This window comes from Pygocentrus nattereri, chromosome 4 (assembly GCF_015220715.1).
Source record: "Pygocentrus nattereri isolate fPygNat1 chromosome 4, fPygNat1.pri, whole genome shotgun sequence".
NCBI classification, from domain to species: domain Eukaryota; kingdom Metazoa; phylum Chordata; class Actinopteri; order Characiformes; family Serrasalmidae; genus Pygocentrus; species Pygocentrus nattereri.
The window spans coordinates 43,864,486-43,889,749 of record NC_051214.1 but is presented as its reverse complement, the minus strand read 5'-3'; the positions used below and the strand labels follow the sequence as shown (position 1 = coordinate 43,889,749).

At 40.0% G+C, this 25,264-nt stretch overlaps 2 protein-coding genes across 3 annotated transcripts in view; both read right to left on the bottom strand.

The window, feature by feature from the left end:
• Nucleotides 1-4,880: 4,880 nt before the first annotated feature.
• LOC108426277 (solute carrier family 35 member D3) lies at nt 4,881-9,916 on the bottom strand. Its single transcript, XM_017695638.2, has 2 exons — nt 9,264-9,916; nt 4,881-7,491 (listed from the first exon to the last, which is right to left on the bottom strand). The coding sequence occupies exons 1-2, from the start codon at nt 9,709-9,711 to the stop codon at nt 6,680-6,682; spliced, it is 1,260 nt and encodes a 419-aa protein (XP_017551127.1). The 5' UTR covers nt 9,712-9,916; the 3' UTR covers nt 4,881-6,679.
• Nucleotides 9,917-11,655: 1,739 nt separating this feature from the next.
• Nucleotides 11,656-25,264, bottom strand: part of pex7 (peroxisomal biogenesis factor 7) — a 57,857-nt gene continuing 44,248 nt past the window's right edge. For both annotated transcript variants that reach the window (XM_017695741.2, XM_017695739.2), the window contains one exon: nt 11,656-12,970. In XM_017695741.2, the coding sequence (XP_017551230.1) occupies nt 12,948-12,970 (23 nt within the window). In that variant the 3' untranslated portion in view covers nt 11,656-12,947. The remainder of the gene's footprint in view (nt 12,971-25,264) is intronic.

Sequence of the window (25,264 nt, the reverse complement as noted above, 5' to 3'; positions counted from 1 at the left end):
AAATGGGCTGAATTCACTAATTAGAATGGGACCTGGACACTTTTAGATACTTTTTTTGATGAGTTATCTTTAAATGTTAAACACAAAGAGAAAAACCTCTGCCCTCCTTTATAGATGCAAAGACATTTCCTTAAATCCTATTGAACAAAGCAGGATCATAAACCTAGTGAATGTGCTGGGAAAAGAGAACTGTCTGCCAATAGAGACACGTGCAGTCTGTGGGGAAAAAAGCAATGACCTTAATTCCTTATTTTAGACTCAGCCCAGAACAGATATTTCACAAGCTGGATAAGCTTACCTGTTCACTTCTCTGAAAATGGACATTTGAAAGGTGTGGGGTCATTTACAGTCGTGATATTAAAGAACTTAAAGAAATGGTTCACTGTGAAAAATGTACACAATTTTTCATTTACGCCAAATGTCAGCCAAGACAGTCAGCAGAAGTGAGGGTTATTATGATGAGGCAAAGGATCGAGTGAACATAAGTGTTGACTCTCAAGCATGACAAAAAGATGGACAAAGCTGTTTATTCCTCAAAGCCATAAATACTTTGAAATGCTGCGTTTGAAAACCAGAAGATGATCACCTCATATGAGGTCATTCATTCTGTCAGAAAATAACATTTTTATTCAAAGATGTTTTAGGGAGGTCTGGGACCCTGACCACAACCTTTAATTTGCTATATTCTGTCTTAGGTTTTAGGTATGAAAATACCCATCCATCCATCCATCCATCCTCAACCGCTTATCCAGGTCTGGGTCGCAGGGGCAGCAGCCTAAGCAAACAGGCCCAGGCCTCCCTCTTCCCCGCCACCTCCTCCGATACCGAGGCGGTCCCAACACAGTAGAGAGATATAATCCCTCCAACATGTCCTGGGTCTTCCCCGGGGTCTCCTCCCTATCGGACATGTCTGGAACACCTCCCTAGGGAGGTGTCCAGAGGCCATTCTTACCAGATGCCTGAACCACCTCAACTGGTTTCTCTTAATGTGGAGGAGCAGCGGCTCTACTCCGAGCTTCTCCCGAATCGCCGATCTTCTCATCCTAGTTCCATGTTCCAAGAGCCAGTTTCAGTAGCCGAGGATCGGAACACCAAGGCCCCCGCCTTCGACTGCCATCCAATCCACATTGCACCGGACCCCCATAAGCACCTCTCCCACGGGGGGTGGGTCCATGGGAGAGTGGTCCCATGTAGCTCTTTCGGGCTGAGCCCGGCCGGGACCCATGGGTAAAGGCCCGGCCACCAGGCACTCGCCGAGGAGCCCCTCCCCCAGGCCTGGCTCCAGGGTGAGGCCCCAGTAACCCTAATCTGGGTGAGGGAAACTGGTGTCCAGGTCTTTTTCATCATATGGGGTTTTTGAATCACCCTTTGTCTGGCTACTCAATCTGTTTTAAATGACTTGATACTTCATTACTTTTCTAGCTTAGTTACCAAGTTAAAGGCCACACAGCTAGACACAATGGAAAGTTAAAGACTAGAGTTTTAATTTAAAGTTTACAAATGGACAAAGCAATCATTCACAAGATGTACATTAAAAAAATGAGTACTATTATAAAGTTTGCATGGCTAACATGGATAAATGTGTTCCAATTTAAAAATCTATTTCTCACTATTCCACCTGTTTAATATGCTGTGAGAGGTTTTGAGATGAAATTGATAAGGGCTTGTAGGGGATTGAGATGGGTGGACAGACTTTTATCATATCAGGTCAGGAGGGGTGAGGTCTCTGGAGGCCACTGGAGTTCCTCGACACCAAACTCAATAAACCATGTCATTATATGCATTGCTGTGTGCACAGTGACAGGGAAATGGTCTTGCCCAAACTGTTCCCTCAATATCAGAAGCAAACTTTACTGGTGGCACAGTGCATTCCAGTAGGTATCAAGCATCAGTCCATCAGTCTGCCAGATAATGAAGCGTGATCCATCACTCTGGAGAACGTTTGAACCACTGCATTGACGGCATGCTTTACACCACTCCAGCCGACTCTTGGCATTGTGCATTGTGATATTAGGTTTATGTGCAGCTGCTCAGCCATGGAAAACCCATTTTATGAGGCTCCTGAAGTACAGTTGTTATGCGTTGTTATGCGTACAGTTGATAGGCAAATTTTACGTTCTACATGCTTCAGCACTCAGTGACCCCACTCTGTGAGTGAATGGTTTACTGCATCAAAACTATCTTACTAGATCTGTTGCTTCTAGACGCTTCCATTTCACAGTAATAGCCCTGACCTGGGCAGAGTTAGCTGGATTTCACAAACTGACTTGTGTCACCTTTAAATTTACTGAGCTCTTCAGTATGACCCATTCTACTGCCAGTGTTTGTCTTTAGAGATCACATGGCTAATGAGTGTGTCTGAAAGACCTGAATTCAATATTTAGGATGGGTGTCCACACACTTTTGGTAATGGAGTGTATGCTGGTCTATGCTTTGGAGACCAAACTTGGATGATTGATTGGAATATTGTGTAAATTAGATTGTTTGGTGACCTAAAGCACATTATAAAAGACATTTAAGCATTACTGTTCTTGTGGGAGACAATCTGAGCCATGTGAGAGATAACGCTCATGGCCCACTGCTGGGTAGAAGCTAATGTGTTTATCCATAATTCTCAGGAGCTTCTGGCAGTTTAACCACTAGCTTGTTGTAGCATTTGTATGAAATCCAGTATGAAAAAGTGGCAAATACGATCCCTGCACACCCGCTAAAGGCTGTAAATAAGCCTATGAATGTGCTCGAGAGCCAGAAAGAAACATTTCAGTCACAGCATAAATGGAGTAGTAAAGGAAAACAAACGTGCCAACACAGATCGCCATTAACAGTATGAGACACTCGAACATTTTACACACTCTCTTCAACTATTCAAATGAACTTAGTATCATATGATGCTCTTGAGAAACTACTAGGCCTTGTTTTGTGACTCTAAGGCTATCTTTTCATTTCATTAACTTTTCATATGTTTGGCTTCAAGGGCCTTTGCCATATTGTGTCTGGCAAATGATCCTTTCATATTATGCCCTGAGCAAAAATGAAAAAAAAGAAATTCATTATTCTTAGCCTGGCCAAACTGCGCATGGTAACAAAAGCTCCAGGTGTGTACTGAAGGCAGCAGGTGGTCAAACTGAGAATGAAAGTTATGATGCCAGTTTTACACAACTCCACATTTGTAAAAAAAAAAAAAAAAACAAAAGTGGAAATAAATGGACTGTTATGGATGAGGACAAAGCTTTTTTCTCCCCCCACATTCAGCTGGGAAATAATGTGAAACATTAAGCATGAAGAAGCCATGAAAACGATGGTTTGGCCAAAAATCAGAAACATTTTCCCTCCTTGTCTAAATGTAAATGATCGGCCTTGACATATTTGCGTCAGTTTCCCTAATCCACACTGAACTGTTCAGTAGTCTGAAATAGACTAGCTTGTGCTAAAGTTTATGTTCACTAGCTTACTCTGACACTGCATGACCTACTGCTAAATGGATGAAAATGACTATAAAACTAGCTAAAACTTCTAAACTGTTAGCAATTTTAGAGCCGCATACTGTAACTATGTAAGTACTAGGGATGTAACTACGTATCGTATTCTATCAAACTGTTTTGTTTTATTGCGACTAGCATGTTAGCTTGCGTCTAGAATGCTAGCATGGGGCTAAGACTATTTTTTGGCGACAGTGTTAGATTGGGACACTATAAAGCACAGCTGAACATAAGGCACACTTAATCACTGCTGTATTTGAGACACCACTGTATCGTTTCAAATCAAATTCTGAATTTTGTGAAGTGTTAATAAGTGTGTCTGTTTGAAACTGTTGAACTGCTCATCGTCGTTTGCGTGATGCTAACCTGGTGGCTAAAAGTTCCATTACTTGTTAGCTATATATTAGCCTTAATTCCAGCGCAAAACTAAAGAACTAAGAAACTTAAAACAACAAACATGTCTTGGTGGTGTAGTATAGTAGGTAACATCACTGGCCTCCACACAGTAGGACTCACTGCCTGGAAAGCACACCACACTATACTAATGAGAGTCCTTTAGCAAGACTCCTAATGCTACTTCCGGCTATCTCTGTAACGTGATATTGTAAGTTCTTCTGCATAACAGCTTCTGCGAAATGCTTATATGTATTGTACATTTTTTAACAATGCTTTTTACAAGCTAGTGGTTATGCCAAGTTTAATTTCAGATGAATTATCCACGGTAATATATATATGTATATATATATATACACACACACACACACACATAGAGAGAGAGAGAGAGAGAGAGAGAGAGAGCAAGCGAGAGAGATGATCAAGTTTGTGATATTCTTCCAAATATGTTAGATCTGTATGTAAATATTTAAAAAGACACTACTGCATGTATTTCATCTACATATATGCATCTATACTGCATATATATTTTCAATTGGAGCAAATATATGTGCATATTACAAAAGAGGAGATTTTATATCATGCAGTCCATGTTCAATGACATGTTAGATATGTGCACTATGATGTTTGCCTCTGTCTCAATGTTTTACTGTGTTCTCTGTGGCACTCCTACTGAGTTAAATTCAATTGTATTTCATGTCTGCAGTGCTACATATTCTTCTCCGCAGGAGTTCATTTAGTCTGTACGTTTTACTTCTTTGCCCCGCTGGTCTTTAAAGTGGATGTTATCAGTGTGAAGTTTCTTTTTCCATCTTTTCTTCTCACAGACAGAGCAAAACTGAAGTTTTTCAAAGGCATTTTGAGTAAATTTTCCTTCAGCTAGAGTGCTGACTCGGGCTATAGTTGGTGCTTGAGCTTCATAGCCTGCAGGTACACTAGAGAGCAACATCCACTGTCTGTGTGTGCGTGTGTTTAGATAAGAGGGGATTTAAAGAAAAGCTGGAAAGCTTTTACATTCAGATATGCGCTCTTTTAATCACAAAGGCATCCCTTTACACAGAACATATAACAGTTTTCAAAAAGGATTGCAGCACTCATGGTCCCAGAAGATGGTCTTGCTCTGGGGTTTGTCAGCTGGAAGCCACTCAGCTGTACAAACTGAGGTAACACATGCTCTAATGATATTGACTTCAACATAAAGGATAACCTAATGTCTTTCTGCCCCTGGCTGGATCTTTCAAAGTGAATTTAGATTGTCTTGCTGTTAAGTGAACCTTATCACAGTCATCTTACTGCTCAATTCAAAACCGTTTCTCAATGACAGCACGACCAGGGCGGCTGGGTGATGTCTTGAATGAAGGCCATATCATTAAAGATGACATGAGCATCTCAAGCTTTTTCATATAAAACTTGTTTTAAATTACTTTGCACAGTACATGCAAATGACAATGGCTTTTTTTTTTTGAACATCGCATTTCAAATGAAACAGAATTCAGACACGACGTGCACAAAAAATATAAATAACCATTAAAAATGAACAAATCAGATTCAGTTGCACATTTTATACACTGGTACATCTGTTTGATTTACACAGTGGAGAACCGTCAGAGCCTTCTCAGCCTAGTGATTTCTGGAAATTACAAACAAGATCAATTTTTTCATTTAATAGTTTTGTCATGCTTGTATTTAAACCCATGTATTGCAATAATAATAATTATATGATTAAGTTTTGGTTGGAAACATAAGGTTACAATCTTGAAATGGCCATTGGAAATTAAAAAAGGGTTCTTTTCCTGTGATATCTGGGTAGATGAAGCCAAGCAAGTTCTCCTATTGGTTAGGACTTCAGGAGCTGAACTGAAGGCCTTACATTTTAGGTTAATCACAAGCATAATCAGAAACAGTGGAATCAACAAATTAAGTTTCAAATAACAGGGGTGCGGCCAATTTTGTGATTAAAAACGTCACTCTAGACCTTCTGGAAGTTCTAGATATGTCGCTGCGAATACGAGCCCAAGTCTAACAAGCTTTCAGAAATGGAGGGTCACTGTAAAACTGATCAAATATATGTTAATGTGTGTAACCATCTTTAAATAAAACATATGGAATGTATTTTGCGAGCTTCGAATGTGTGTTTAATCTAGAACAGTCAAAGTGCACTAGTGCTAGCTGAGCACTGATATACTGCTAGAAAACCTATAGGGGTGCTAGCATAAATTAGCATATAGGTTTTCTAAAAGACGGTTTTGACATTTATGGCCCGAACTGAAGACCAAGATCTGGTAATCATGGTTCACCACTGGATTTACACATGTACTGTCTGTATCTAAATCAAAGATTCTAAATTATTTTCTAAATTTGATTTTTTCTCTCTCATTCATTTGGATCAGTAGACCGCTGGGAAAACTGATCACTCGGCATGAGCGATATCACCATAACACTCACACACTCTTACAAGCAGCCAGCAGTTTTTTCAGCCAATACAAACACATTATAGGTTTTTAACCCCCAACATAATTATTTGTTGTTAAAAAAATACTTGGCTTCCTTAAAACCAGGTTTAAACGAATAGTTCAATCACAAATGCTAATGCTAATAGTGAATAGTCACCAGTTAGCATCATGTACATGGCGTAATGCTGCTGGTGTTTACTTCCATTCACTGTTAGCCATGTTAGCATGTTTGGGTGAGCTACTCTTTTAAGAGAGCGAGGACAAAGGCGAACATTTGTCTTGTTCACAATGTCAGTCTGTAACAACACTTTAGCTTAGCATGCTTAGCAACCTCTATTTATTGGGAGTCCTTCATCAAGGACTTTGCACCTCCATGTTGTCAAGTAAGGTGTCCTTCTTGAGGAACTTTAAGGTGCGAACTGACCTCCAGACACCGACATAATTGTCAGTTAAAGACTGGTTTGTTGGCTCATTCTCCAGAAATGCTGGTCTTTCTAACTCTATGAACTCCGCGCCTTTACTGTCACGGACTGGACTCAGGCCACTGCCGCTAAACGCTCCACTCAGGCTTCCGTTAGCAAAACTTTCCAACTCTCCATCGGCTTTGGGTGGTGGATCTATATACGGTTCTCCAGGTGGTTCGTCGTCCTTGGCTGCGGTGTCCATATCCTGGTAGTTGAGCTTCTTTTTCGTCTCAAAGTACTTTACCACGCAATAGGTGATGGACCCTATTGTGTTCACCACCACACCTGCTACAAACAGTTTGGTGGGCTCCACATCGCTAAATGCTAGCATGCCCACAGTAATTGTAGCGATGCTTTTCACAACTCCCACAAAGCTGGTGGTCACAGCTGAGTTAATGTAAGTGCAGTGCAGTGTGGTGAAGTTCATGGCGCAGCCGATGAAGATGCAGGAGCAGAAGATGCCCGTGATGAAAGGGTTCTTCCAGCCCTCGTACGTCCACATGTCAATGGCGTCCGTGCTCACGAAGGAACAAACGAGCAGCACAGGGGAGGCCACTATGGCGATGGTGTACTGGGCAGTTAGTGGGCCATATTCACTATCTGCACCAGTCTTCTGGATAATCACGAGGTAGGAGGCATGGATAATGACCGCTAAAATGCCAGTCACATAGCCAAAGGGGTCCCCAGTGAGGTCACCTGCACCTGTAGATGCCGACAATAAAATGAAAAGCAAAAAGAAAAAAAAACAAAGAAAAACATTTATTACATAATTGACAATATTAATAAATGTAATATTCTTGACTTTACATAAATATCCTAATGCATTAAATAATGAGATAACATATATAATTGGGTACATATTTACATATACATGTACCCAATTGTGCTCCCCCTGGAAATTTACTGCCCTGCAGAATTGAATTCCAGTTTTTATTCAACGCAATCTGATCAAATTCATCACGGCTTACAGTAACATGTGAATAGTACAGTGTGTTGGTCCTAACCTCTACAGAAGGACCTTCACAAATAACAGCAATAATTTAGCCCCATAGATGCCATTTATATCCACATACATGTGTAGTGCATTCATGAATAGTCAAAACTGATGAAAACTCTTGAAAGGAGTGTAGGAGGACCAGAATCAGCTCTAGTGAAACAGTTCCAGCCGCTTTAATGCAACAGAACTTGCACTATTCAAGTGAAACAATGCAGTGAAGCAGGTAAAGGTGTAGGCTGGTATGATCACGTCAAGTGGGTGGAATGAAGATAAAACAGAAGACATGGACGTTGACGTAGGAAATAAGGTGACGGGAGATATAGGTTTATGTTCGTGTCAAGAGAACAAGGCATATGACACACATATATATTACTTTACACATTATGTGTATTAAACACATTCATTTTCAAATCTGCGTAGAGGAGCGTATCTATTACACTGAAGACTGCATTGAATTGATGTAATTCAAATCTGCACATCATACATAAGAAGCATTACATCAACACTATTTTGTCTATCAGTAGTAGAAATATAAATGAATGCGTTTTAATGAACTAAACTGAATATAATAGTGTTTTCAGTGACTGCTGGGTGGTTGGACGTTTAGAAGATGATAGCAAACATCTCAAATAGTAACTAGTTTTGGTCAAATATATCAGTTGTTTACAGATCAGGTGTAGTTTTTGTTGTTTTTTATGTACATGATTAAAAAAGATGGATCTTCAAGGGTTCTTTAGTAAAGGCAATGGTTCTACTTAGAACCATGAGCTCTATATAGAACCCTTTCATGCTTAAATGAAGATTAACCTATCTATTGTTATAATGTCAAACTTGCAACAGTAGAAAAACCTTTTTGGTGCTATATAGAACCATTTTCAAAAACGTTCTTAAAATGTATGGTTCTTCAGTGGTTCTGTAGAAGAAAATGGTTCTATATAGAACCATGAACACTCAAAGAACCCTTTGCATGGTTAAAGCATTCTTTATGTCGCAAAATGGTTCTTCAGATTCATGGAGAAAGTGTTTTATATGGTTCTATGTAGGACTCTTTGAAAAGGGTTCTTCTATTGTTACAATGTCAAGTCTGTAACCATAGAAGAACCCTTTTTGATGCTGGATAGAACCATTTTCAAAGAGGTTCTACCTAGTACCATACATATCCATCAATCTGAAGAACGCTTTCATATGCAAAGAACCCTTTAATCACACAAAGAGTGTTGATGGTTCTATATGGAACCATTTCCTTTGAATAGACCCATCTTTAATGAGTGTATATAACATTCTCCATTAATCTGAAGAAACGTTTCACTATGCAAAGAAACGTTTAAGCACGAAACAGAACCACTGCTTTTACTAAAGAACCCTTAAAGAACCGTCTTTTTAAGTGTGCACCACACTTCATATTTCACTCTACACAAGTGATACACACTCAGGGCATGACTCCTTTTTAAAGCGTACAACAGACGCGTCGTTTTACCTGCCAAAGCTGCCCCCCCGGTTGTGATGAGCACCGCCACGACCACCCCAACACTGGGCGTCCCGTTCCTCAGCACGCACACGCCGATGCCCAGCGTGACTAGAGGCAGGCAGCGCTTGAAGACCACGTACATGGGCAAGCTGAGACCCCTCAGCGACCACAGGGTCAGCGTGGACTGCAGCGTGGACAGCACGCACACGCTGGCGAAAACTTTGGCCAGGTGCAGGCTGAAGGGCGGGATGTCCACCTTGCCCAGCCTGCGCAGAGTCTCCAGCGTGAGCGCCGCCGTGGCGCTGGTCATGCACTGGATGAGCGTGAGGTAGGTGAAGTGGTAGGTGGTGATGAGGAATTTGAGCAGGATGTTGAGGGACCCCGAGAACACTCCGTGCGCAATGGCCACCGAGATGCCCAGCAGGCGGCCCTTGCAAACTTCCATGACGCGCTCCATCCAGTCTGGATTTAGACACCAAAATGTTAGGAAAACCTTCGGAGAACTTCCCACAGAAGAATGTCCGAGCTCGTTGCTTGGGGAGGGGAACCGTCACGCGCGAACTCCAGCTGCATCAAACCGCGCACAGCACCCCGCGCGCCCTGCTGCACCCAGACCTTCCAGCTATCAGCAGCATGAATGATTTCGCTGAATGGAGCGTGTGTGGGGGGGTGGGAGGGGAATGAGTTTGGCGGGGGGGATTTCCAGCGGTCCCGTGCGGCCCACACACCGTCCAGCCCACAGAGTGAGAGTCCAGTGCGGGATGGCCCCCTCCCCTCCCCTCCCCTCCCCTCCTTTCCCGCATCCCACACCTCCTGCGTAACGCCCCATGACGGTGGAAACTCGCAGCTCCATCGGATCCATAACTACCAAAGCCCCGTCAGCGGATTGCATGGAGCTCCACTGCAGCCAATCCGCTTATTCTCAGAGACTTGGGTTACTTTTCTTTCACTTTTAATTCGCTCCCCTCCTTCCTCGCCCTCTCAGCCAATCCTGAAGCGGACAAGCTTACTTTAACCCCACCACGACCCCCCAAAAACAAACATACCTTGCGCTTCTACTGTAAGACTGAATAATCGCTGGTCTTTTCTGTCGTCGACGCTCCGCTGTTACGTCATTTATCAAACTTCACCGAGTCCCATGTAGTAAAGACAGCGCATCCCCAGTCCAGCCTAACCTAAAACAGAGAGACTTCGGTCCAAAAAAAGTCCAAAAGTTTGCAGACACCTGCTAGTCCATCATTTTTTTTCTGGAATCAGGGCTATTAAAGGGCCCATATCATGGATTCTCCTCACTTATTTATGTAGTACATAAACCTCGTCAAACTACCAAACATAGTGTTCACTCCTCAGCCCATGAAAAATAAGCTGCAAAAAGTGTCTGCTTTGAATTCAGTTTTGTGATGTCACAACTAATTTGCATCCATCCACCTACTAAGCCTACAGAAGTTGATCTGAAGTTTTAAGGATGTTCATCTATGAGGGCAGCCGATCAGAACAGGTCATTTGCATATCGTTGTCTTAAAGGCTCAGTAACTAAAACAACTCATTTATGAACATCTAAAAAAACAGACATAAATACAACAATAATTCAGGATATTGGCTCTTTAATTGGGAGTTTGTTCGTTTTGCTGCAGTAACAGCCACTACTCCTCTGGGAAGGCATTACACTAGATGTTGGAACATTGCTGTGAGGATATTACAGGTGCTGATCTTGGGTGATTAGTTCTGGATCACTCCAACTCATCCAAAAGGTATTGCATGGAGCTCCATCACTCCAGAGAGCACAGTTCCACTGCTCTACAGCCCAATACTGGGGTGGAGGTGGCTTTATACTCCTCCAGCTGATGCCTGGCTTTGGAAATGGACTGTTTTTGGTACATAAAATCCCTCAGGAAGTAAAAAAAATGTATAAGCCCCTTTAAAGCGGTACATATAGACCACATAAAGTAAACAGTCCAAGACACTTTGTTCTTCATGCGTTATAATTCAAAAAAGGGGTTTCACTAAATGTTTACCCATTTACACATATCTAGGCTCCTTTACTTATTGCTGTCTATTAATCACATTTCGCGTAGGCCACATTTTCAAATCTGTGTGGAGGAGGAAGCGTATCTTCATTACATTTTATGGGCATCAGGATCTGCATTCAGCACAGCGCGACACGTGGAAATGGAATAAAAAGTACTCATAAGGAACAAGAACATCATTTCAACGCAAGCAGCAGAGGAGGTAAAATAATTAAGATATTTACACCATGGCTTCCTAATTCTGCATATTCATACAAAGCTGAGGTTCAATGAAGGTTGGGCAGTATCACAATGTTTGTCATTATTGGTACAAATGATTTCACAATATATTGCTCTTCTGAATATACCATGTTTGGATAATTGCTGCACAACAGTACAAATTAGGCCTGTTTATTGGATTTAGTGCAGTACAGTACATGGAATGTTAAAAGGCTCCATATTCATCGTTTTAGATAGTGTTCTTTAAAAGTGGCATCGCCACTTTTTAACTGTTCAGACTTATCAAAACTGACTGTCTAATGCAAATAATGTCTCTCCAAATAGGGCCAATAGAAATGTCCTTCACCTCCTCTTTTGGACAGGCTTGAGTTTATTTGGCTAAGCGAGAAATAACCCCTGTCCCCCAAAAGGACAGTACATTTAGCATTTATCAGGAAGGCCCTCAGTTTTCATTCCACACACTATGATGAACACAAACAGCTGTTTTCTTGAAGAAGCAACATCAGGGAAACTGTTGCTGAAATCACTGTTTTAGTGATGTCTGGAAAAAATGATTTCTGTATATCCACATATCCAGCCTACAGCAGTTTAGCAATGAGGTTATAAGAGATATTTCAGCTCGAGGTGTAATACAGGACAGGCAATCAGAACAGAGCCAGTCTTAAAGGCACAAAAGCAAAAACAACCTGATTGATTCTAAAGGATGAAGAGAGGCTGAAAAATGGTCCTAAAAAGAATTATGACCACGTTTGATAAATGAAACCACACAAATGTTATAGACCTCAGATAAAAATAAAATATAGGGACATGGAGATAATATGAAGATAACCTTTACTGCTTTTACAGTTTGAAAATTTTACATTTGGCACTCCATGATGACTCTTGGGATGAGCTTGGGATGAGCAACCTTGCTCCTGGACATCTGCAGTACTGTACAAATGTCTGCACTGAGGAGAAGAGCAACCGAACTTCTTTTATCCAGCTCACAACATAGCATTAACGTATTATTGCATAATAAACATAACATAAAATTATTATTATTAGCATTTAAATGTATGAATGCTTGTAATTTTTAGGTTAATGTTTTACAGGCTGTCCTGCGATGGACTGGCAACTTGTCCAGGGTGTTTCCTGCCTTCCACCCAATGACTGCTGGGACAGGCCTGTTTTACATTATGCTCCAGAGGTTTTAATCCTTTTAAAGATGCCACTAAAAAGACAGTAGTGAATTCTTGGAAAACTTGCATATCCTGCCCTACGGTGTGCCGGTAGCTCCAGCTTGTAAATATAAACTACCAATCCCAGCGCAGGACATGGGATTAGTCAGAATATGAGTGAGAAAAAACAACACCACTGAAACAAAACCTCCTCCTCCACTGCAGGGACTTTCTAAGAAGCAAGTTCTTGCAGAGCGGCCAAGCACGGAGGGGTGTAGATTTTTATCGTCTCATCCCAAGAACAGTCCACCACCTGCAAAAAATAAAACATAAAGCACTTTTACTTACAAAATTCTAAGATAATTAAAAAACGCATGTTTAATTAAACACTAAATGCTCCTGAGTTTAATTGAGCCCAGAGGAGCCCAGTCTGATAGCCCTCAAATGGAGGCTTACAGCACCGTAACGTCAACTTCCATAAGGACTGAGCAGCTGAAATGGTTTCATATTTTAAGGGTTATGTACTGTATGATTAAAAATCTTTTTCCAAAAATAAATCACATGAGAAATAAATAAGCCTGGCAGCAACTGGGGCTGTCAGTGAGAGCAAAAATCAGTGTCGGTGAGGCAACATTGTTTAAATCCATGTCACATTATAAGCAAATGATAAAAAAAAAAAAAAAAGTTTTTTTTTTGTTTCAGGAAAAAGCAGAAAACTAATTTAACAGAAAAAACAACTGAATACAACATTAAATATACAGTATTTAATATCTCCACCCTTTGCCTTTATTACTGATTCCATTCTTCTCAGGAGACTCTCTTTCAGTTTTTCTACACCTCCAAAGTTCAGTCGTTGAACCTGGCAAATTATTTATCACCTAACAATCCAAAAATCTCAAACACACTCCATGATGTTGAGGTCTGGACTCAATGATGGTGACAGTTTTGGAGTCTACTACGTCTTGCATGGTTGTTAGGGGTCCCATTTTCTCTGTATCCTTTAAAAAATGATTTATTCTTAATAGCATTTGGACTGGAAATTAAAAAAGGGTGGCCTTTGCCTTTTGCACAGTATTGTGTAGACAGGGACCTCCACAAATATTGGCACCTCTGGTGAACATGAGCAAAATGGGGCATAAAACACATTCTTTATTGTTCATCCCTTTGATCTTTCAAAATATAAAAATGAACCTTTAATTAAACTACAATGATTAAAAAAAACAACTATCTTGCCATGAAATAAATATTTTTCTCAAATCTTTGTGTGCCACAATTGTTGGCACACCTAGAAAGATTTATGAGTGAAATCCAGCTCATGTATATTTCCATTTTCACAAGGCATGTTTTAAAGTCCATCTTTGCAATTAGAAACACTTAAATAGTCAACAATGACTTCCTGATTCACTCAGGAATAAATGCGCGATGACACACAGACCAAATTGCCTCAGTAATCCATCACTAAGATAAAGACCAGAGAGTACAGCGGTGATGTGCCATAGGTTGTTGAGCTACACTAATCAGAAAATGGCTTCAAGAAAATATCTAAACAGTTGACAATGCACATTTCCACTATCAGGGCAATAACAGAAGTTTAAAGCAAGTGAAGATGTACATCTATACTGACCTGATGCACAGTGAGGAGGTTCGAGTGGCCAAAGAATCTAAGGATCTAAGGATCATAACTGGGGAACTGCAGACATTTGTTAGGTCTTGGTGGCAGAACGTCTCCCAAACTACAAATAGACACCACCTACACAGATGAAAGCCTCTGCGGTCAAGGACCAAAAAACTCAAGTGCTTACAGTTAGCCAGACTTTACCGGAACTTTCAGAGGGCTTGTGTTCTGTGGTCAAATGAGACCAAAATAAAGGTTTTTGGCAACAAACACCAGAGGTGAGTGTGGTGTAGACACAGAGAGCCATGTAAAAAGGACCTCATTGTACTCAAATAATGTGTATGTTTTTGGTCAAATTTTAAATTAAAAATCCAAAAGAATAAGCAATAAAGAATATCCTTATAACCTGTTTTACTCACGTTTACCAGTGGTGTCCATATTTGTTTGGGGGTCTGCAAGTGTACTGATTTCAAATAATATAATTTATGTAAAACACTCAATTTGTATGTGATCAGGTCCGAGGTACAAAGCAGTAAAGATGCATTTACCATCATAACAGAATAAAACAGAACAACAAAAAATAAAAACACAAAGGAATTAGCATCTAAATATGAACAACTAAAGTGCAACTGAGTAAAAAAGCCGATTGTAAGAAAAGCAAATGTCCTTGTTTAGTTAAACTGAGGGAAGGACACTGGAAAGTTTTAACAAAAATTCAGTTAAAACTAAATTTCAACAAAGTTAAAACAAAAATTCAGTCCTAGTGTGCTCGACTTTCTTGCTTTCAAGGGTTCGGAGTAGTCATGCACTGAACAAAGGCCAGTGTTATTACACTGAAAGGAACTTGTTACTTCTCTGAAACACATGGTAATGGTGTTTGCCTCAATATGCTGCCCGTAGGCCTATGCATCTGGCAACAGACCCTACAATTGGCTAAGGCTATTACTTTTGAAGCAGCTTCAAAGACTCTGAAGTTGAACTTTCAAGGGAAAAGTGCCTGCACGTGAATTACTCATGTACACTGGTGCTGGACTTTATGGCAATATATAAATAGCTCTTTGTTTCTTATCAGTGCAGATAGCAATGAAAGAGCCACAAAACATAATGAAAATAGGAGGCTGTGACGAATGAATGAAGCATTACTGTCTTTCATCCAGAAAGAAAATGCATTGTTTAATGAATGGTGGGGCTAGTCAACAGTCTTTGCTTTATCCTTGGTTCTACTCTAGAGTGGCAACGGAGGAGGAGACATTTATTTAATTTTAAATTTCAATGTAATGCTGTCTCTCAAAGTGATGTGATTACTTGATTCAAATATGTTCATTACACCGATCAGACGTAACATCACCACCTCCTTGTTTCTACGCTCATTGTCCATTTTATCAGCTCCACTTACTGTATAGCTGCACTTTGTAGTTCTACAGTTACAGACTGTAGTCCATCTGTTTCTCTGATACTTTGTTACCCCCTTTTACTCTGTTCTTCAGTGGTCAGGACCCCCATGGACCCACAGAGCAGGTACTATTTGGGTGGTGGATCATTTTCAGCACTGCAGTAACACTGATGTGTTGGTGGGGTGTTAGTGTATGTTGTGCTGGTACAAGTGGATCAGACACAGCAGTGCTGCTGGAGCTTTTAAACACCTCCAGTGTCACTGCTGGACTGAGAACAGTCCACCAGCCAAAAATATCCAGCCAACAGCGTCCTGTGACCACTAACGAAGAACTACAGGATGACCAACACAAACTGTGCAGCAGCAGATGAGTTATTGTGTCCGGCTTTATATCTACAAAGTAGACTGACAAGAAGTGTCTAATAGAGTGGACAGTGTTTAAATGGACAATGAGCGAACAAACAAGGAAGTGGTTATAATGTTATGCCTGATCGGTGCATTTCTACATAAATAAAATATGGCATCATAATATTTATTGGCAAAAGTAATTAACCTAAAAGATGGCATTGTGTTGGTGTCATATGTTTTACTTTACTATGGAAATTATACTTTTCGATTCAAATAAATTTAATACGTTACTTATTTCAGTGTACCAAGTGAAACATTTAGAAATGCAATATACTTTTGAATTCTTAATGTAGTATGCAAACATTAAGATTTCAAAACTGTAGCAGGTTAGGAGTGTTGGACCGAGATGTCGACTTCCAAAAATGGTCCCTTTTCAGGTAAAATTATCTTATAGATAATATAACAAAATTATCTTAAATATAATTAAATAAACAAATCTAATATTTACATTTACATTTATGGCATTTGGCTGACGCTCTTATCCAGAGCGACTTACAATTTGATCATTTTACACAGGTAGGCCAAGGCAGTGTTAGGAGTCTTGCCCAAGGACTCGAATTGGTATAGTGTAGGGTGCTTACCCAGGTGGGGATTGAACCCCAGTCTACAGCATAGAAGGCAGAGGTGTTAACCACTACACTAACCAAACCACCATATATAATAATAATATATAATAAGATTGATATAAGCTTAATTCAAGATTTTTGTTTTAAGTATTTTTATTATTAAGTGAAATTATCTCACTATATAGGCAGATAAATTTGCTTGTTTTAAGAAATGTGCCTGAAACCAGCTAAATTTCCTGCCAGTCCAGTGAGACAGTGTTACTTAATAAAATGACCTAAAAGGAGTAAATAATGTCTTACAAATAAACATAAACAATCTTTAAATAAGTGCACAACCATTTCAAAATTGGAAATATTCGATATACTGACTAGATTTAGAACATTTCACTTGACAAGATACCATTTATTTTGCCAATGCCAGTGTCAATCATGCGTAGTAGCTAATAGGAACAGTAGACCATGCCCAGACAGCTCTCAGATACGTCTGGCCAGTGGTTTGTTTAAGTCGTGCTTTATTACATTTCTATCTTGTTTTTTTTTTTTTTTTATTTTGCTGGACACACATTTTAAAAACATTTTTAATATTTAATTTAAAAAACATTCTGTTGCCTTCGATTTTAAAAGCACAGCAACACAAGCATCTTTTTTTAATTCCAAGGGATAAGAGAGGTTGGAAATTAATTTTTATGTAAAAAATAAATTACAACTGGTACATAAAACAACACAGATGTTCCGTGGGGGAAAAAAAAGTTCCAAGGTGTTTTAAGATATTTAGATGGAAAGGTAGCGCATGTAAAGGAGTGTGACAGCTTGCTGTGGTGTAATGCGGAATGAAATAGTGAAGGCAGTGTGTCCAAGACAAAAGAAATATGGCTCAGAGCTATTTCCCTGCTGCTGTTCTTTCCTCTCTGTCCGAGGCAGGAGGGTAACTCATTATTCCTGAGTACAGAAAGAAGCCGCTGTACGCCCCTGCCAAGCGGCTAGCCTGTGACTCATCCACTGAAGAGAAAAACGGCTTCCATTAATTACTTTACTATGCAAGTGAGACGAAATGCAGTGGAGAGGCCTCTGCAGCAAGGAGGAGGAGGAGGAGGAGGAGAGATGATGAGAGTAATGACGTGAGCCAATGGCTGTGAATGGGTGGCCGACTGATAACAGAAAGTTCAGTTTGGTGGGAGTGCTCACATTAGGGGCTAAAATGTTAAAATGATGGCATGTGTGAGGCTGAGAGATACACAATATGTTAGTTGTTCATTTATTATTCACTGATTAATGGCAAAATGGCAAGTAGTTTAAAGAGATAATTTAGCACTCGATTTTTAGTTCATGCACGCATTCATTTATGTGAAGTCACTTGTGCTGGCTAGTTACAGCACTGCGCAAAAGTCAGAAACCACCTTTCATTTGTTTAATTTCCAGCCAAAACAGCCATTAAATACAAGTTAATACAAGAAATTAATGAGGAAGTTAGATATAAGACAATCCACTTGCATCAGGAAGGGGAAAGTGAAAGCAAACTAAGTAAAAACAAAACAAAACAAAACAAAACAAAACAAAACGGGAGTTTCAAAAACTGAAGATCAAAACTGTATATTGTATACACTGCATATTATAAGTAAAATGGGACACATAACAACCATGCAAGCCCTAGTAGACCACTAACACTCTCAGACAACTCACTGAGAAAAGGAGACAGACACATCAAACAAAGAAGCTGCTGGTGTTCACAGAGGAATGGGCTGACCACCCCAGAGTCCAGACCTCACTGGTGTTGGTCTTTTACGTTACTTGGACTGTTAGAAGAAGAAAATGCAACCAACTTTGGAGGAAAAATATTCCTGCATATTTCTTTGAGAAACTGAAAGTGAGTCTCCTGAAAAGAATGTAAGCTGTAATAAAGGCAAAGATTGGGCACTAAATACTGCAAAAAAGATAAAAGAAGTTCCCTCGTCTTCCCAGAGACCAAATATAAAGAACAGTTTCAAATTTGTCAAAGCATGTGGCTAAAAAAGGTTTATATCACTATATTTATAGTAATAAATTTGGTCTTATGGTCACTAATTTTAACAAAACAATAAAACAACCACATCTGATTGTGAATTGAAGTATGAACATTACAAGTAAATCAAAAAACTTCAAATGGGTACTGTTAGTTTGTAGAGTTATAGTTTGGATGAAGTATGTTTGCTTTAATGTTAGTTATGTTGTTGGCCACAACAGTGATGATGTTATTGGTTATGTAACTACTGACAGTAACTACTATACATTATTCAGGAACTACTATGATACAGAGATTGTTAGGGTTTAAGGGGTTAAGAGATGCAGTCTCTACCTCATTGTCTTATTGTGATGCACTACCTGCAGCTGGTAAGAGGCTGCTCGGGTATAATTACACAATGTGGAGGCTGCACAGCACCCAAAACCCATAATGATTGTTCAATGCAGTGTGCAATCAGCAGTGAGTCGATTCATCACACACCTGAATGAAGCAGGGCTAAAGACAGCACAGCGCTACAGTTTAGCAGCAGGTCATAGATTTACGTGTCACTCGGGCATGTGACTGTGTGTTAAAGTGACAGTTCAGTAAAACATTAAACTTACACAATTTTGCCCCCTAACCAAAACAAAGTCGATAGGCCAAGACAGGTTTGCTTCTTCATTGTTGAAGTGGAGCCACAAGGCCAATGTAGCTAACAAATAATGGGAGCTTATAGCCTATCAAATAGCAAACATCCATCCTTCGTCATCATCGTTGACCGCTAGTCCAAACAGGGTCGCGGTAGCAGTTGGGAGAGCAGAGAATCCCAGATGACCCTGTCCCCCGCAACTTCCTCCAGCTCATTCCCGGGGACCCCAAGCTGCTCCCAGGCCAACTTGGAGACATAATCCCTCCAGCGGGTCCTAGGGCGACCCCGGGGTCTTGTCCCGGTAGGCCGTGCCTGGAACACCCCCACCGGGAGGCGTCCAGTGGCATCCGGATCAAATGCCCGAACCACCTCAGCTGGCTCATCTCAATGCGGAGGAGTAGCGGCTCTACTCTGAGCTCCTTCCGGATGACCGAGCTCCTCACTCTATCGCAGAGCGTGTAACCCGCCACCCGACGAAGAAAGCTCATTTCCGCCGCTTGATTCAGAATCATCTTCATATAGTCTCTGTCCACTTCCATGTGAATTGTGGTTCAGTTCGTCTCTGGTGGGAACCCATTTTTATGATGGTCCCCACCAAATGAGACAAGCAGTACAATATTAAAAAAGCAATGCATTTGATTTCAGCACACGAATTACAGAAGGTACTTATGGCCAAGCGTCAGTGACCCGACTTGTTACAGACTAGTTACCGACTGGTGGCCCACAAGCCATTCATAACAAAGCAGACATGTATTACTTTGACTGAGATTTACATACGTTAAGCATCTCTATTTTAATGCAAATGCATCTGCCAAGTTAGAAAAAAAATGTTTGTTACATTTTCTAAATGCAATCTTTAAACGCAACCAAAACCTCAGCTGGTTTTGAATTGTACTTCATTTACAATTCATATCAGCACTTTAGCAGTGGTTGAAGTGTAAATATGAATTGTCACTAAACTATTGCTTTAAAATGTAGTTGAAGCAGGTTCATTCTTCAAGTAGTAAGAGAAGTGGGGGGGGGGGGGGGTTTTGGCATTGATTTGTTGATGCCCATGTTGGCAGTACAAAATGTGTAAATGTGCATGCATTAGTCTTCACATGCTCGGTAGCAGCAAGAACAAGAAACAGCATGTATAAGATCCATATGTAGGAGAATGCGTGTTTGTGATAATGGCAGGAGAGGAGGCACTGCATAGCGGCACTGACAGAGGGTGGGAGGCAGAGCAGTGATACGGTTGCGAGAGGTGTGTATGTATGTGTGTAAGTTTGGCAGGGACCAGAGGGAATGCAGCAGGAACAGCCCTTCACACTGTATGCCCTTGTCTGGAATGAACAGCCCACACCATCTCCATGCTGCCAAATGGCTGCACTTTGTGATGTGGCACTAACAATAAGAAAGAATCCACAAACACAAACGCAGTAATCTTCCAAACCTCATCCTGTAATTTGGCTCTGAAAACCTTCTTTACATGCTTCTGTTTGCTCTGCTTTTGCTTCCATGGTGTCACTACGCCACTGCAATAGGCTGCAATTCTATGTGAACTAAACGCAACATGTTTGCAGGTTAAATTTTTAAGAGGAATTCAATGTTTTTGTAACCAGATTAACTTTCCATTTACATTTACAGCATTTAGCAGGCGCTCTTATCCAGAGCGACTTGCGTCTGTCTAGAGAAAGTATCTTTGCTAGTTACCAATAGGTTAGGGAAAAAGACAGTCCTGAGCTCAGATACTGCTAGAAACAAAAGTCATTGTAGATACCCAGAGATGAAAGTTGAGCACAGAACTCTGTGTCGTACAGTACAATACAGTAAACTACAATACACAGTGCAATACAAGTGCAGCACAATATATTGCAAACAATACTTAATTCAATGCTTGAAATTTGAAAGTGGTGGCAACACAAGTAAATTTTATTTTATGCTCAGGTACCAGGGGTCACACTATCTACAATACAAATATAGCCATTTTTTACTTTCCAAAACCACCAGTGAAGCTATTTGTGTCTTGAGTTTTTATAGGTAAATGTTGATGATAGTAAAATAGTGGTAAATCTAGAAAAAAAATTCTTGGGGGCTATTTTGCAGAAGAATACATTTTAGGCCAAAATCTTCGCAAAACTATCACAAATCATCTCAGGCATCAGGCTTCCTATTCATAAGAGTTTTGTGTAATAACTTATTTGAAAGAGCTTTGAGAAACAAACTCTTCAGAGGTCTGGTTCCTATCACCACTACTGGGAACAACTTAGCAAGGTTCTCTATAACTGAGAATCTCTGACACGAATGACTAACATCTTTACACTTGTGTACAGGAGGTAGTGACTTTACTGATCTCCTTAACACAGTCAGCAAGCTCAAAGACCATTTGTCAACGGTCCTCTGCTTACAAGGAGAAGCAAAAAATTCTCTACATTATTATCAACTTTATTGACAACTTTAACCTGTCTTATGGGAAGAGACTTTTTAGATGAGATGCACTGCACACCAACAAGAGGGGTGTCAAAACTGACCGAGAACGTCACTTTCTCCATGTGCCACTTATCCAGTCCTATTGGTGAACGCTTATTGGCACTGACACCCAACAACTTTGTCATCACTCCAAAGCCACAACATCCTCTTCCCACTGAAAATACCCTGACGGAGCCACAACATCCTCCCCTCAGTGAGAATACCCTAACTGGGCTGCACTTTTTGGATGAGAGCCATAATGGTGTAACTGCACAAGCATTTAAACTTACATTAATAGATTTTGGCAAACACTTATCTAGAGTGGCTTACAATTTGATCATTTTACACAGGCAGACGAAGGTAGGAGTCTTGCCCAAGGACCGTTATCGGGACAGTGTAGTGTGCTCCTCCAGGCAGGGGACTGAATCCCAGTCTACAGTGCAAAAAGCAGTGATGTTAGCCACTACACTATACCAACCACTACCCACACCATCCTCCATTATCCACCCCCCCTCACCACACTTCAACCTCCTACCAGTAATGGAGAAGGGGGTATCAGCTGGGACAAGGCTGTCGCTTCCCCTGTCAGGTTCAGCCAAAAAAAAAAAAAAAAAAAAAATTCAACCCAGCTTCACCCTCATAGATCTTATCATCTTACCAAGGATCTGATCGATCAAGGAGCTAGTTAAAGCTCCCATGCTGAGACTCCCCAGCTCCCCCAACATGTGTACCACCTCAAAGAATAAAACAAGCTCCTCAACCAAGGAAATAGTAGCTTCACATTGTACTTCATTGTCAGCAGGAGATTCACCCAGGTTCTTCTACTGGAAGGGAAGAGGTCATCCCATTTTCAAGTAATCTGGCAAATATTTTTTGGGTCTGCCCTGCTTCAGTGATGTCAGCAGTATATGTTTTCAAGACAAGCTCTAACCCTGTGTTCCAGTAATCTCTCATGTTCCAGTACTTATCAAAAACAGAAAGAACAGATTACAGTTTTATTATGGCCCATGGGCTTGATTTTGTGCTTTTAACAGAAACATGGTTGGATGGTGCTGAAACCATGTAAATTGAGTCAGCTCCACTAAACTTAATGTTTTTCTCATGTGCTGGCATGAAAGGTGGGGGTATAGCTGCCCTATTTGATGATTCTTTCCAATGCAAGCAGTCATCTTTGGGTGATCTCACATCCTTTCAGCATCTTTGTGCAGTTCTGAAAGGGGCACCAAGGATATTACTAGTAATTGTCTACATGTCGCTGAAGTACAATATTAATTTTATTGATGAACTTACAGATGTCTTATGTCCACTGATTTTGATCATTTAATTATTGCCGGTGATTTACACATATACACTGACAATCCCAATTAGGCTAAGGAAGTCTGTGCCATACTGGACTCTTTTGGACGTTGAGCATGTGACCAGGAGCACATATTAACATGGTCACACACTGGTTGTGGTTATCTCAAAGGGTCTCAACATATCAGCCACCGTTATGTTGAGATCATCTGAGATAACCGCAAACCACTCTGTTGCTTTCATTCGTCAGATCATTACTGTGTGTGTTTTTTTTTATATGTGGACCTTACTAGACACCAAGACCGCACAGCTTCACTTTTCATGACCAAAATGTGCCTTGCACCATGCAAACCATTTGATTCTGTTGACACTTTGTTGTTGTAGGAAAACTTTCTGCAGCTGAGTAAAGACAAAACAGAGACTATTCAGAAATAGCAATGAGAGGCACTGACTAACTGTCTGGCCTATCTGGTCTCAATAGCCCTAAAATGTAAAGAACTAGTATTTAATCTGACTTAATATGACTTAGTATAAAAGCAGTGTAGCCTCTTATGCTCCTTGGAACCACCAGTCGTTCCAAAACGTACTTCGTCATTTACTTCATAATTTTCATATTTCTTAAGCTACTTTCAAAAGGTGGGTGTCAAATGAGAGTTGTAACCATCTTCTTTCCAGTCAAACAAATGGGTGATGTAATTTTAAACCCTCATAATAGAAGAAGCTGAACTCACAATTTTTTTGTCTACTGAAAGTCGACCCATTATTCCACAAATCTGGGCTATAAACTATAAACAAATGGTGTCTCTTCAGTGATCTGCTCTGTAAAAATTATTTTTATAAAATAATACAAAGAGCGTCAAAGATTTTTGGCTTTCAGCAGTAAATTGTAGGCATATGTGTATGAGCAATATGTGTATGCTCATAAAACATATTTTCTGTTAATGTGAGGGGAGCTTTACAAAAATAAACAAATAATATAACTGAATTTATTTCATGCAGTTAGTGAATTGTTTACCTTAAGATTTGGTCATGTAAATTCAGATGGACAAACCAAAATATACCCTGAAGCATAAGAGGTAAAATGAACACAGTGTATAAAAGGTGTCATATAATTAAACTTGCCTTGACCTGCCTTACCTCAAGTAATCCAAGTATGGAACAGCAAGTGGTTCAGTAGAAATGAACCCTTAGAGGTCTACAGCTATTACTGAACTCTGATTTCTCCGCTTTCTTCAGTGAGCTATGAGTGAGAATTAATATAACAACAACAAGAGTATAACAACAACAACAACAACAACAACAACAACAACAACAACAACAATTGGTAGTCAAAATTAACATAAGTGACATCACTAACTGCTATTGCCATGACCTCTCATTCAAATACAGCTTTTAAATGGCACATTCTACTGCAAATGATCGTTTACAAGTGTTCAAGACCACAATTACAAAAGAGTTGGAACATATGTCCACTGTTGCTCTCACTGGACACTGAAGATTAAAATGGACACTGCATTCACCTTATTTTCTTATTCACCCTGTGTTCATGTCATTTTAATGTTGAGGTTTATGAAGGTTATTTTGTCCTCTCACATAGCTAGAACAAAATGTAACGCTTATCTTTTGTTGCATAAGACAAATATGCTTAATCACAATTATTTTAATTATTTGACAGCCCTCACAATAAAAATGACAACACTAATAATAATACTACTAATGTTTCTGAAACTCAAGGTCATTTTACATAATTCACAAACAAAACCCACAACAATAACTGGTTGCAATAAAGGTTAACCTCTGATAATGAAATAGACTGAAATGTAGGACATTGCACAAGCTGCACAGTTGCAAAGATCTTCATTAATCTGTTCAGGAAAAGAAAGGCTTTGCTAGGCAATCAAATTCTCAGAACAGGTTGTTTTTATGCCCAGACCCAGCTAAACAAATGAAAAGGCTGAGGGCTAATGTTCATAAATCAGATCAAAGCAACAACAGATTGTGGTAAGACCATGTTAGAAATATAAAATTAAAACATCTCTACCACAATTTTATCAATTTAATTTGAATTGATTTCGTTATATACACATATTAAATTTTTTAATCTATTAAGCTGCACTGTCATCAGTTTAAGTGTGGTTACTGGTCTTAGTCCCAATAATAAGGCCTTAGGGTTAAGTCAAGCTGAAATCAGAATTGACCTCATTTTCCCCTTGTTAGTCATGTCCCTAGTCATATTAGGCACAATGTTTCA